This window comes from Myripristis murdjan, chromosome 13, assembly GCF_902150065.1.
Source record: "Myripristis murdjan chromosome 13, fMyrMur1.1, whole genome shotgun sequence".
NCBI lineage: Eukaryota > Metazoa > Chordata > Actinopteri > Holocentriformes > Holocentridae > Myripristis > Myripristis murdjan.
In genome coordinates, this window is record NC_043992.1 from 13634970 (window position 1) to 13650023 (window position 15054).

General features: G+C 41.9%; 1 protein-coding gene across 1 annotated transcript; it reads right to left on the reverse strand.

The window, feature by feature from the left end:
* Nucleotides 1-168: 168 nt before the first annotated feature.
* On the reverse strand, nucleotides 169-5100 carry scg2a (secretogranin II a). The gene is made up of 2 exons (XM_030066322.1): nucleotides 5038-5100; nucleotides 169-2655 (listed from the first exon to the last, which is right to left on the reverse strand). Exon 2 carries the CDS (start codon nucleotides 2645-2647, stop codon nucleotides 632-634), a length of 2016 nt encoding a protein of 671 aa, XP_029922182.1. The 5' UTR covers nucleotides 2648-2655; nucleotides 5038-5100; the 3' UTR covers nucleotides 169-631.
* Nucleotides 5101-15054: the final 9954 nt, after the last annotated feature.

Sequence of the window (15054 nt, forward strand, 5' to 3'; positions counted from 1 at the left end):
TTGTCATTTTAATGTGGTACCAGACTGCTCCAAGCAGAAATGTCCCTAAGACATTTCCAAACTGAGAAAAGAAGCTGGAAGGCAACAAGACACATTGCATTGTGCGATATTTATCATCTAACTCACAGTTTTCTGTGTTTGTGAAATAATGAAACACTACACAGTAAGGAAAAAATAAAGTCAATGCTTTATTAACCTCAGTTATGTCACATATGACCACACTTAATTTACGAAAAAAACACAAGTGGACATGAGGATCCAACACTGACTTGGTTGTATGTGAGTTGAAATGCAAGGCTGGTGAATCACATATACTGGTGGTCTGCAGCAAGTATTGTTGAACAGCTACCTCATATAAAAAACAAACAAACAAAAACAAACAAAAAAAAACAACAACAAAAAACCTCAAATTAACAACAAATCCCATTTACCACCACAAACATGAGACCTCACACTCCCGTATCTCTGCTTCAGCTTGTCTTAATAAATAAGTGGGATATAAAGCCTGAATTTCTGTAAACCTAATGAATTACTAAAGTTGACTACATGTGTTTGACTTTTCAAAAAATATGACCTCCCCCCCTTTTCCAACAAAACAATATATATATACATTTATAGCCACACTATCTGATTACATTCCTTGGACAGTTTTGGCATCAACGTCATTCTCATCGTTCTCCTGGATTTCTGGGTTTAAGTAGCTCAGCAGTTTCATCATCAGTTCTTCATCATCCAAGCTTTGCGTTTGAGTCTCAGACTGTCTCTTTTGCGGTGGGCTTTTATCCGAGTCCATTTGATCAAAGTAGTCCTGTATCGCTTCTTCAAAAGAGCCTGCCGTGTTCTGTCCTGCATCGTCCCGCTTTTGGCCCACCTTCTTGCGACTGTATGCCGGGTCGGGATACTGCGCCAGGATCTGAGCTGCCAGATATGCCGCCAGTTCATCCTCGTCCAAGCTGTCATCGTAGTCATCCTTTAATTTATCGGGAAGGCGCCTTTGCGTAGGAGTGAATTCCCCCGACCGCCCCCCGGGCTGATTGTACAGTTCTGACTGTGAATTTCTGTGTTGCTTCTGGTTCCTGAGAGGAGCTGGTTCTTGATTTCCCATTCCGCCCAGTCCCAGGATCTTGAGGATCTCTTCCCTCCGTCTGTCCTCCAGGTTGTTACTAGTTTGTCTGTCAGGTAGGCGTCTGTTGAAGAACTTTACTTCTGGACTCTTGTGTTTCTTCGTTGAGGATATCTGAGAGAGTTTGTCTTCTAGCCTGGCTAACTCGTTGCCCATATTTGACTGTGCCTGGTTTCTTAGTAGAGCTTTGCCTTGATTTCTCGTTTCTCCAGTCTTGAGCATGTCCAACAGGTCCTCTGGTGGTATCTGGAATTTCTGGGAGATCTGAATGAGCTGGTAGATGGCCCGTGGGTCTATATTGTCTCTGCGCTGCGACTGAGCCACCCTCCTCTCGGCTCTTTCTCTCTCTTCCTGCAGCTCTCGTTTCTGCTCCTCCTCTTCTGTTTTCTCCAGCACTTTCAGAAGATAATAGTCAACGAGGTTAGCAATGTCGTCTGAATCTTCTTGCGGGCCTGAGTCAGAGGATCTCTTGACTGAGTAGCTTTCACCATCGTCCTCTTCATCCTCTATATCATCATTGCCGTCACCTTCTTCCTCCTCATCATCTCCATAATCCAGACCTCGGTCCATCTCGTGTTTGTTGTTCTTCTCTTCTTCCTCCTCATCTTCATTCTCCTGTTCCTCAAGTGGAGCCCAGTCTGCGACTTCCCCAGCTGTGTCTTCGTAAGCCAGGTTTCTCACGTCAAACACATCGTCATCACCATCTTCCTCTTCATCATCTGCCTCCTCGTCATCATCCTCCACCTGCCGTTTATGCGAGGCCTTGGCATTGGTCAGCCTCCCAAGTTCCTCAAACACTGACTGCAGAGTGGCCAGGTTCTGAGGCGTGTACTTCTCCTCCACGTTCTCATTGGTACGTTTGAAGGGGCTGTCGTGGTCTGAAGTCTCCCCTCTCTCTTCCTCCTCTCCTTCGCCCTCCGCATCGTCCTCAAACATTAATGGGTGCTTCTTATGAGCCTTGATGCCATGCTGCTGCTGCACCAAGGGATAAATGTTGTCTTTTTCGCCTGGGTAGAGGTCAGCGGTGTTGGAGTGAAGTGAGGCCGGCTTGGAGGCTTTTTCCGTCTGCTGAAGGGTACTGAGCACAGCCTGCAGCCATTCTGGCGTCTTATCCTCCTTATTACCCTCCCCTCCCTCTTTCTCTTCTGCTTTCTTATCTTCTTCAGCCAGACCCTTGCTTTGCATAGGGTTAGGGTTAGAAGCCAGTGTTAGCATAGTGCGCAGTTTTTTTGTGTCGTCAAGGTGACTGGCATCGTACTCAGGGATTGGCGGGGAGTGTTGTTGGGGGTCTGTACCAGTTTTTTGGTGGAGGCTCTCAATGTACTCCAAAGCTTTTAGCATGTCGGCGTCAGGAGCATGGTGGGGGTTTCCTCTCTCTGGGACTGACTCGCTTCCTCTCAGTCTGTGTTCTCGTATTGAAGCCCCTTGAACACCGGAGGAATCAAGGAGGAGAAGTAAAAGAAGGGGGGAAAAACACAGGAGGAAAGTTTTCCCTGCTGCGGAGGCCCTGTGGAGTGACAGCATGGTGTTGCCTGGGGAGGAGAGACAAAGAGGGATATGTCAGCACTGACCTTTATGCATTAAGCTAACAGGTTCCCAGTGGTTATCTCTCTGGCATTTCTTAAATGTCCTCTGCTCTTATCATCACTGTAAATGTCTGGACTGATGCTAAAATCACAGACCACGCACAAATTTGTATTAAAGTGGGAGGATGATCTACTTTGATTTCACAGGAAATATTTTATTTTTATGATATTACAACTGAATGAGTTGAATGAGAACTAGCTAACCCATAACCAGTTATCATATCAGCACATGCACAAAGAGAGAGAAAGAGACCCATTCATGATTCTCACAACTATGTCTTTTTGCTGTTTTTTTTTTTTTTTTTTTTTTTTTATGTTGCAGGTCTCATTGTAAATAAAAAGGTCCTGAGATAACTTCTGTTATGATGTGGCGCTATATAAATATAACTGATTTGACTTGACTCATACCTCTCACTGTGTGTCATATCCAACATAATTATTAAATTGTAACATTTACTAGTATTGAGTGTCATTTGCCTCATTAGGCTAAAACTTCTCTTTCAAATTAAACATCTGGTTAAGCACTCTGGTGCTGCATAGAGCAGAGGAGGAGAGAAAACAGCTCTCCAGGTGCTGAGAGGCATGAGGAACAGCGCAGTTAAAGCACCTCAACGAACAATCACTCTGACAAAACACTCAAAACAAAGGGAGTCTTAGGAAAAACAAGAGACATCCGCAGACAGAAACAGATGGAGGGGTTATAATTACAATTGAAATAAGTTCTCTTTCAAATCAAAAGTCTCAATTTGATTTGAATGGAAAGTATTGTTCTTCAAACTGCATTTATAACCTTTTTTTAACTCAAACGCAGCTTTATCCATGTCATGTGACATGCTACTTCAGTACACTTCAACAACAAATATTACTGGCACCATAGAAAACTGCAGATGAACATCTAATGTCCAGGAATTCACATTATAGACATCACTGACCACCCCTGTAAGAAAATGGGCACGATTACACACAGTGACCAGACACGGTGCAGCCATATACTAGGTTATCACCTCGTCTTGTTTTTTCTTCATGCATCGTTCATGTTTTTATTCAGCACTCACATTTATATTCATCGCGTGGATGCTATGTAAGATAAGATTAAACCTAATGATATCTGTTGGGAAACTCGGACTTTGCAGCAACAAGTAGGCTAATAACGGTATTCAGCAAATTATAGTATGAATAAGAATATACAAAATTGCGGAATTTAAAAGTAACACAACCAGTATTTTCTATGGTAGAATATACTATAGAAATATATAAATCATAATAACCTATAAATAAAAATCTATATGACATGTTTTTTTAATAATAGGCTGTAGCAGTAGGCTACTAGTACTGCTAATGGCAATAATAATGATGATGATAATAATAATAAATAGGTTTTATATTGCTCAGTTATCATTTTGCATTGTAACAGAGGTTTTGAGTGTTCTATCTTCCTTCTTCGACCATGTTGTTGTTACTTCCAGGATCAAACTGGTATCCTGTTGCCTGTTTGCTGGGAGCAGTAATAGCACCGGCATTCAGCTCCCGTGTAAATCTCATTAGTCGTTAAATTGCTGCTCTCCGTGAGTCACAGCCCGGTTGTCAAGGAAACCCGGTAGGGCTGGTGCACCCATGGACCTTCTCCTTTAAACCGCTGTGGTCATCCCAAAACCTCGTAACTCCAATTCATGGGAATTTTCAGCGATTTAACTTCACCTGAAACAGGGTCCTCTCTGTCTGGGCGAAAGTGAATCCTGCAGCCCACTGGTCTTATAAAATCCTTTAAAACCCCGGTGGATAAATTCAGATATAGCTTACACGGTGATCATGTTAAAATAAATAAATTAATAAATAAATAAAGGTCGTTTTTTATTAAGTTTCAAAAAGTTGATCTTTTGGAGATACGATGTTTTCACCTAATGAGCCAATAAATAAACAAACAAAAAAAAATAAAGGGGCACGACTTCACCCCGCTTGAGCCGGCACTGCCCTGCCGTCTCCCCGGCCGATTTTCTATCGAATCGTTCAGCTTCACTCTGTCATTTTGCATATTTTGACCTCAGCATATATTTGGGCTACACGGGAGGGGCTTGAAGAGTGCAAGAAATTTTAAGTCATCTGCACACAAATGAGAACAAAGAAGCTGAGACAGTGCAACCTCGTCGCCGGAACATCTGTGTGCGGCGGTGCATCAGGTTGGTATGCATGCGGCTACAAAGTGAAGCTCAATCAAACTGAAAAAAAAAAAAAAAAAAAAAAAAAGCTTGAATTCTTTGACATCAGGGAGAAAACAAACTCTGGTTATGTGTGTGTATTGGAGTGATAGCAATGATAACAAAGTCTTACCTTTACAGTTTGTTTCCAACAAGGCTCGGGAGTGAGCAGAGCATCTCGCAGTGTGAGTCTGGTTTCAGCACCGCGGACAGCTCCTCGCGCTATAAGAAGAACCACCTGACTTGTGCGTCACGGGGCTGGGGGATACGCAATTTCTGCGTGTCTACACACACACACACACACACACACACACACACACACACACACACACACACACACACACACACACACACACACACACACACACACACACAAACTTACTTCATTTGACTCAGCCGAATCCACAAAGAACTGCTCCTGACTTTGAATATGAACTGGTTTGTTAATTACTGACCCAGCAACACTCTCTCCAACATCTCAGGCAGTGCGCAAGTATTGAGAATGAAGCTCTTATCAAGATCAGGTAAATCTGTTAAAGACGTGGGGAGGAGGTAAAGCAGCAGAAATTATAGATACCACTGGCCAAATAGTCAAGAAGGTTTACGCCTGATATAAATCTTTATGCAGCACATTCATTGTGGATCACGAGTATCAGTGTTTTATGGGGGGAAAGCGCCATTAACATTTTTCGTGCGTGAAATAGAAGCCTAATTGATTGCTGTGAAGGGCGTTTGCCTCATGATGATCATCGAGGTCATGTTATCCAACTTTTTATTTGCCACTACGTCACTGGTCGCAGAGTACTGAATGGTGGTTGTCATTGACTGCTATTGTGTCTCTGCTGCGGCACTGAGGAACAGAGACAGTTAAAAGTCCACCGATGACTCACATACGGACTCCGCCAGAGCCTCAGACGGGCGGGGTGACGAAGGGACTGCAGAGGTGTGTGTGTGTGTGTGTGTGTGTGTGTGTGTGTGTGTGTGTGTGTGTGTGTGTGTGTGAGAGAGAGAGAGAGAGAGAGAGAGAGAGAGACTGTCAGCCAGCACACTCTATTTTTGGCTGCCTGTCAAGCCTTCTCTTGTGTGGGTTGGCGTGTGTGTGTGTGTGTGTGTGTGTGTGTGTGTGAGGATGGAAGTTTCATTCATAAATTCCCCTCAGTTCAGTGTGATGTGAGCCCAGGCTCCCCTCCAGTGACCTGCTTATCAGTGGAGCTTTCTTCATTTTCAGCTTTGTCCCAGTCACAGAATATAAATAGTTCTCTACACAGGAAAAAAAAAAAAAAGAGGGCTCTTCAGGTTTTTTTTTTTTTTTCACAGTAGTGGTTCTATATATACGTATGAAGTTACAGTGACTAAACAAACCCAAAACTGAGAGAAAAGGAGAGGAAAAAAGCAGTTTGGTGCTTAAACAAGTTCCTTCAATGCTGCTGGTTTGGAACATGCTTCATGCTTTCAAAATGGTTCTTTACAGTACCATAACGGGATTATGTGAGCCATTGGAGCATCGCGCTATAGATAACTTTTCTATTAGTTTCCCTCACAGCATCAAAAGGATCCTGCACACTAGAAGCCTCTCTGGTGTTATATAGCCTTTTTATAAAGTAGGAAGAGGGAAAGTGGTGAATCATACAGCATGTCCTTTAAAACTCTCGGAGGACTTTAAAGTTCATCATGGCTGGTTCGGTCCTGTCAGATTCAGAAATTCTGGCTATTAATTAATTTTGAGTTGCACAAAATATTATAGATCTTTCTTGTTTGTCCTCGGGGCTGCGCTGAAAGTCACAGCTGCAGCCTACCTGGCTAATGCTGTCATCCGAGACATTTCAGGAGCAGGAAACAAGATGAAATGAGGACAAAAGAGCTGATTTTAATCTCATGTTTCCTTCAGCCTAATTACTTTCTCCCTTATGACCACACACACACACACACACACACAGACACACACACACACGGTACCAGTTTAGGACAGATAAGACCCAGGCTGTCTGGCTAATTGCTTGTGGTTGTGTATGTGGCAGGATTACTGGTAAACAGAAACCAATTACAGCTCAGTTCCACCCCCATTCTCCCTGCTCATCCGCTAAAACACAAGGTTCCTCTAAGGTCAAATAAGAAGTTTCTTACAGGCAATTAGCAGTTTTCTCCCATGAATGTGGCACTGTACTGTTTGAGGCCATTTTATTTTTTTAAGTTGGTTGATCTTAAACTTTTCCAAACCCAGGACCCAGTGACTTTACTTCTGCCTCAGGACCCCTGCAGCCACATCACAGAATACTAGTATTTTTGGCAGAAACAGGCCTTTGATTTATTTTGCTTTCCAAATGGCTTACATTATCTGGGGAACTTGGGAGTGGTTGATGTGAACTAATGAAAGCAGCATGTAATGCAAAAAAGGGCAATTTTGGGTCGATTGGGTCTTAAATAGCTCCCAAAAGTTAAAAATGGGCTGCACTGATGTCATTAAAATAAAAATTTTTTAATGGTGCTGTTCCACTGATGAAAAAACAGATAAAAGACCCTTCCAGTTGTATGTGTGAACACTGTCACAGTACCCTGAAGTGGTTATTTGGTGTTACTGTTGTTTCCTATATATAGTGCAGAGCTGTTATGAAATGAAAAAAAAAGGTCACTTGAATGTAAAAGCCCCAAAATAGCCAAAGTCAGTCTGTGCATACATTAAGCTGGTGCGTCATGCCATCAGAGCTTAGGGTACATGTTTTCTGCACTGCTGCACGGAAACATTTTCTGAATGCTCATGGTGCCAAATCTGTGGTGAACTCCTCTATAGCTGCTGACAGGGTAATGGGTTTAATGTGGACATTCCCCTGTGTTTATCAGAGTGAGTCAGGTGGGAAGAGGCATTAGTTAACCTGCCACAGATTTTAGGAATACCATCATTTTTGTATTTTAGGATGGATAATTTATCATACACTTCAGAGTTAGGATGCTACATGTAGCATTTTAGCATCAATAAAACATCGCAGCACTCATTTTGAGACATTGCCTAACAAAAACATTCATTTTAACAAATCAGTTAATCTCATATTGAGTCCAAAGACTCAAATCTTACAGTGAGATGAGATAATCCCACTTGTTTCTGATGCACTTTCACTTTTTTTTTTTGTCTGGGAACAAGTATAAATCTGTTCAAGCAATGCAGAATAAGGCATCAACAAAATGACACTTGATTCAAGGCATTCTGGAAACAATCTGATTTGCATTGGGAACTAGTGGGATTATATCATCCTACAGTTTTCTATCACTTCCTTTTAGAAAAAACATGATTTTTGAGAGAGAAAAGGATTTTTTTTTTTTTTTTTTTTTTAAGCAGTGAAGTGAATTACTGAAAACAAACGTCCAGTTGTGGGGTGGAGATGTTTGTGGGACTAAATCTTACCAAATTGGTTCAGAGTCCTAATTTAGGTCTCGTCATGTCTCGTCTGCCCATTTCATCATGGCTTTGCCAGTGTACAGTAAAGGTCACCTCTTTGGGCCCTCATCCTCTCTTCTCTCTCAACCTTACATTTGCTTCATTGTCCTCCTTGTCCTGTGGCTGTCAGCTGGCTGCGCCCCATTCATTACCGCCACACTTGACAGCCAATAATTCTATTCTTTAACCCAGGTTGTCAGAGTCCTGGCAGGGACGATGGAGAGTGAGAAACAGAGTGAGAGAGAGAGATAGGGAGCGAGACAGAGAGAGACGGAGATTGTGAATGGGTCTGCAGCGTTTGACGTCACAGTCTGTTTTCTCTGCTCAATTGTGTTTGTGTATCTGTGTGTCTATCTGTGTGTGTGTGTGTGTGTTTGAGTGTCTGAGAGATGAGATGTGATACATAAATTTTTGCTCTTTTGTGAAATGTGAGATGTGGCACTTGATTGTGTCAGAGTCACACTGCGTGCATTAATAGCAGCAAACCAGATCTATGAAATGTTCCAGCATATTTATCACATTTCCTTGAAACTGGTAAAACAGTGAAGTCATTCAGGATGGGCATTAATGCATGCTAAGTATTTCTGCTTCAGAGGCTGTAACTCTGATACATAACATCAGGAGATTGAATGTGTTCTGCTGAACGAGGGATCAAAGGTAGAACACAAAGAGCTTCAAATTTTAACTGTTATTTTTAAAGGAGTACTCCAACATTTTCAGCAAACTACCTTTTTCATACTTATCCAGACTCAAGAGTCAAGATGTTTGATACCATTTTCACCTCTATGTCTAGTGGTTTGGTTCCTAAGGATAGCATTACATGTTAGCTTAGCATAAAGACTTGGGGCCCTATCTTGCGCCAGACTCCCTAAACCCGTTATTTGCGGATTTAGGATTTAGGAAGAGGCGTTCCCCCGTAAAAGTTGCTAAGCGGAGGTGTTTTGCGGATAGCGGGAGGTGCACAAGATAGCAACTTTTACGGGGGAACGCCTCTTTCTAAATCCTAAATCCGCAAATAGCGGGTTTAGGGAGTGTGGCGCAAGATAGGGCGCTATATGAGTAATATACTCAGTCCTTTCCGGTGGCGTCCCGGTATCAGTCCGACCGTGTGCGTGGCGAAGCTCCGTCGGGGCGCACATTGAAGCCGTCTGGACGCGCTCTTGTAACAGCCCAAACTTTAGGGATAGCGGATAGCGGGTGGTCAGGACCACCCGCTATCCGCTATCCCTTAAGTGTGTGCGCAAGATAGCAATTTTAGGGATAGCACATGAAACACGCTCACGGACACACCTCCAGGCGCAAATGACGGAGTCGGCATAACGGATAGCGGGTAGCATGGGCGCAAGATACCGTTTAGGGATAGCGGACGTTCCTAAATCCGCAATTTGCGGGTAGCGGGTAGTGGCAGCGGGTAGCGGGTGGCACAAGATAGGGCCCTTGAAGTCTATGGGAGCCTAGCTTCACCAAATTGAAAAAATAATCCTTGCCCCCTCCTTGCCCCCTCCTTACCCCTCCGAAGCTGTCTTATTTACACAGTGTATATTGTGTTTTTGAAGAGTGTGTCTTGGAATGCTGTCTTGTGAAAAAAAATGGGAGTATTTTTAGGGAATTTTTAGTATTTTTAGGCAATTATAGTTTCACCATCCAGGTGAAACTATAAACTTGATTTTTTTTTTTTTTTTTTTTTTTTTTACTGTGGTTTTAAATCTGCCTTTCCATACATAGGTCAGGCTGTTCTCATTCAACGTTCGTACAAATTCCTACAAAAAATAATGCACAAATTTTCGTGCATATTCCTACGAATTTCCAGCAGCATGAGTCAGTGGCGCCCCCTATTGGTTTGCCATCGGGCATGATAGTAGAGGTCAAGAGCTTTCCAAAAATGTTGACCCCATGTCTGTGCCATTTTTTGTTGCTGCACTGTAAGCCTTTAAAAGTGTCTCAGGTGGCCATATTAAGTCAATGGGAAAATATGAAATATGAAACACTGAGTATTTTAAGGGGAAAATAAGCTTTGAAATGGTCCAAATTGAAAAGTATGACTGTGTTTAAGACTAACATCAATATTATAAATAAATTTGGCCATTAAATACCCCCTTAAAGAAGTTTGACTGATTTTATCAAGCTTGGCCCTAAAAGAGGTCTGCAGATGTACACCTGAGACAGCCTTGGCTTGGAGCACGATGAAAATCAAACTTTGTCACAGAACAACAATGAAGACATCGTTTGAAAGGTCTTGACCTATGGAGTAACATATCTCAGTGTGACACCAGTGGGCAGTTCCTGCTCCCCACAAGTGCCCTTAGAACCTTGCACCTGAGACACTTTTAAAGGCTTACAGTGCAGCAACAAAAAATGGCACAGACATGGGGTCAACATTTTTGGAAAGCTCTTGACCTCTACTATCAATAGGGGGCGCCACTGACTAGTGTCAAAACATGGAAAAAACATGATTTCACTATCTTAAGAAAAAAATAAATAAAATCTGACCAAACAGCCGTTCTTCCCACACCCAAAAACTATAATAAAGATTGAAAAATTAGTGATCACAACATCACATAATAGACATAACATATTAGAACTACAAAACGTATGGCGCAGGACACCTCTGTGTGTTGCAACTCCGCGCAGATTGTAGTTCTGGTACGCCTCTTCCGGGTTAGGGGAAAAGTTTTGAAATTAGGTTTAAAAAACATACATACGGTAGTTTTTCAACACCAAAACTATAACCTTAACATGTAGCCTATGTTTATATCACGAATAAAGATGTGTTATGAAAAATAAATATATATATATAAATCGTTAGTGCTATTTTGACGTGTTTCCGCGGTTTTTCCACCCGCTCTGTTTCGCTGACTGAAAGGGTTGTGTTCAATGGTGTAACATATCTGCATATTATCAACTTTCATGCACTTTATTTAGTGGTGTCAAGAGATTAAAAAAATTGAGAGATTAATTAATTATGATCTGTAATTAATTGATCTAATTAATCTCTTTTTTAAACTCACCTAAAATTGCTGAGAAAAGCCCTCAACTTGAGGTATTTCCCTTTAAATTCATTACATTATTGTAGCAGATCAGTCCGATGCGGGTCGGGGGGACGACCCCTCTTTTTCAAGACCCTTTTTTGGAAAAAAAAAAAAAAAAAAAAAAAAAAAAAATTATATGGACAAAATCTTGTTTGAATAAAAAAGCCACCGGTCGGCATCAGGCGAGCCGGCCGCGGCACCGGGTCTGGTCTGCCGGATCTGACAGGTGAGCGGCGCACACATAGCCTACTGCCATATCAATTTTTGTTCATACGCGGCTGCAATGACTGCGCAATGTGGCCATTCGCCGGTAATCGTGGCATCAGGCGAGCCTACCTACTGGTTTACATATGCACAATACATGTGTATTTGCTTAGACCCCCAATATTAGACGAGGGCGTTTTTTCAGGGCATTTTCAATGGAAAAAATATTGTCTTATATTCGGATAAATAATGTAAACGGTAATGTATTAACTTCGATCACGCAACCTTCTCTTCCACCTCCTCTCCTCTCCTCCACAGTCAGACACACACACACGAGTCGCGACACCCCCTCCTCAACATGCGCTGCCTGTTTACAACGGACTCGGACTGTTGGGGCGGGTGTTAATCAAAACTAACCAATCATGTCTTCACCTCTTCACAGGTTGCTGGCCTCTGATTGGCCTGGCCTGTCTCTCTGACTTAAAAAAAAAAAAAAAAAAAAAGATCAGACTGGTGAGGCCAGCCGGACCAGACCGACAGCTGATTGGCCTGCCCGGCGACCTGTTTAAAAAAAAAAAAAAAAAAAAAAAAAGACGGGCAGGCCACCGGGCCAGTGATAGGCCGGCGCTTCGGGAATTCTCCCGATGTACAGTTCGGGCCTGACAATAGGAGCCTATCAGCTTATGCTAAACAAGCCCAAACACAAAAAGTAAAGTTAGAGATTAAAAATTAGATTAACTCGATTAAAAAACATAACGCGCTAAATATGACTGTAATTAATTAATCTCAATTAACGCGATAATTTGACACCACTAACTTTATTACACTTTATTGACTTTATTGATGAAAGTAAAACCAGACACGTCGCTGATAAACACTAGGATTATGGGTAATGTAGTGCTTCTCCGTGATATGACATCGCAAATAAAACGTGTTTTCTTAAAATAAAGTTGATATTATACGGGACTTGTGGACTCGGCTGAAGCACATGCCATCGTTACACATCCTCATAGCTCGTGGTAAGTATGCCTTGGATGGTTACAACGTTATGGCTAATAATCAGACCTTTTTCCGGAATATCGATTAAATTTGCACTTCCGGGATCTATGAACCACCACCCACAGCGTGACGTCACAGATCCTCGCCGACTTCCAGTGAACACTGTTTGTGTGGTGATCACACGAAATTAAAACCATAGAAATCGATTAAAACAGGTTACATGCGAGGAGCACGCAATGCGTTATTAGGAGGTCATGCTCATTTCACGGATTTCTGTGAGAGCAGGTTAACCCCACGCCTCCCTCCCCAGATTTCCACGGTGACAGTCAGTGAGGACAATACTTCCGAGCGGAAGCTACATCAGCGACAGTGGTAGCAGCGTCCATAGCAACAGCCATAGCAACGATAGAAACCTGAAAGAATCTTCGTAATAACTAACAAAGTAAACATTATATACACTAACTGAACGAAGATTTTGGAAATAAAATGCACATTTCCCGCTAGAAATGTTATCAAAATGCATTTGAATGCATAAGCTCTCTTAAAATATTGCATTTTCCACTGAGAATAAAAGGAATGTCCGCCATTTTTCTTAAGGCTCTCGCTTTGGGGCTCGCGCAGGCGCGCTGATCGCTCGTGCTGCTGGAAATTCGTAGGAATATGCACGAAAATTTGTGCATTATTTTTCGTACGATATCATACGAACCGTTTCATGAGAATACGTTGCATAGGTGGCTGCTATCATGTGACTTGTTTCGTCAGTTTGTGAAGCCTCACATAACTTGACACTTGCCAATTAGCTCAGTGTGATTGAGCATTGTCCTTCATACCAGAAGTTGTGAGTTCAAGCCTCAGTTGATGCAAAATGCCATCTTCCTATTCTCCACTTGTTGCTCAGAATTGCCTAAAATCGCCCGGCTCCGACCATTGCTGCACAGCAGCTATAATTCAGTTTATGTTCTATAATGTACTCTATTATATTTCAGTTATACAGCAATTTAATTGTCATTTTAAATGTAATTTAAAAAAAAATAAATAAAAATAAAAAACATTACAGATACAATTAGCTGCTGAGTTTCTGTTGAGTTGTGGTCTGAGCAGCCTATAGTCCATAATCTATAAGGGAGCCTATAATCTGGAAAAATGGAGATCTGCACTCTACCGAGCACAAATGTTTTGATTTGCCTCACCCAAATACATGTTTTATGTAACTGTACTCAAATCCATTTCATGTTGTTTTCGTGTTCTGCTGAAAGGGAGAGGGCTCCTGTTGGTAGAAACGATTTGTGTTTCCACGGGAGGGTGAGTCACTCAGTCTGCTGCTACTCTGTGGAGAATACAACACCAGCAATCAGGACAATTTCGTTGTTTATGAAATTCAAAAGCAATTTGGCCCAATCCTCAGCTTGTAAAGTAAATTAAAGAAGGAAGTTAACAATGCGGGAAAGTAGCAGGGGTTTGGATAGATTGGATAGATCATTATGCAGATAATGGTGTCACATAAATACTATCATATGTATCTCCAACTCATCAACAACTTGAAAAACTAATTAAATTCAATTGTTTTCACACCCGTAATGATTTGGATCAACTTTGCTCGTCATGGAATATACGTCTTCATAAAGTTTACTTCTACACAGCTTTACAGAACAAAAACAAAAGTCTCAGAGCAAATAATAAGTGGTTTCTATCAGACAATGTTCTCTTTTCTTCACCACCTACTCACCAGTGTCTATTCTTGGCCACTCTTTATCAGTTGTGTCACAACACATCATACAGCAATATGACTTAATCACAGCCATAGTACAATGGTGCATGATCTTTCTTCCACATTACCTCAGATATATCCCACATCTCTCTTTTCTTCCTCTGTTCTAATACACGTTTTTCTTGCCTAAGGCAGCTGATGAGCCACAGAAAAATATGTAAGATAAAACTAGATTAAAAGAGAAGGGAGTGTACTTTCCTTCTTTGTTTGGCTTATAGGCTGGGTCTGAAAGCATTATCCTTTCCTGTATCACCTCTACAGGGTTACACAATGACGTGACACTCTGAATTTTATGCTGTAAAAAATAGCCACACTCGAAAGCTTATGAACCTCATCACATGCCATGAAATGCCTGGCCTTGTTATGCCTCTCAAGGTCCTGAGCTTTGAGGTTGCTTGTTTTGAAAAAGGGAAGGACTCTCATGCTACACCTCTGTTTTATTCCTCTAGCTTAGATTAAAGACACAGAGCAGATGTTGTCTTATTGGTTCACAAGGGGACAGTTGCATGGTTTGTTTACCTCCTCCTGAAAGATATAAATAAACCCGCCCCTCCCTCCCTGCTACCCCATTGGCATTTCAGAGAAACATCCTCTTCCTGCTGCGACACATCAGCAAACAGCTGTAATACATGTAAAAGAGCAGGAGGGCTGGATGGAAATTTTCTATATTCAAACATTGCATTATAACATTTCCAGAGACAAAGAAGAGGTAAAGAGGAG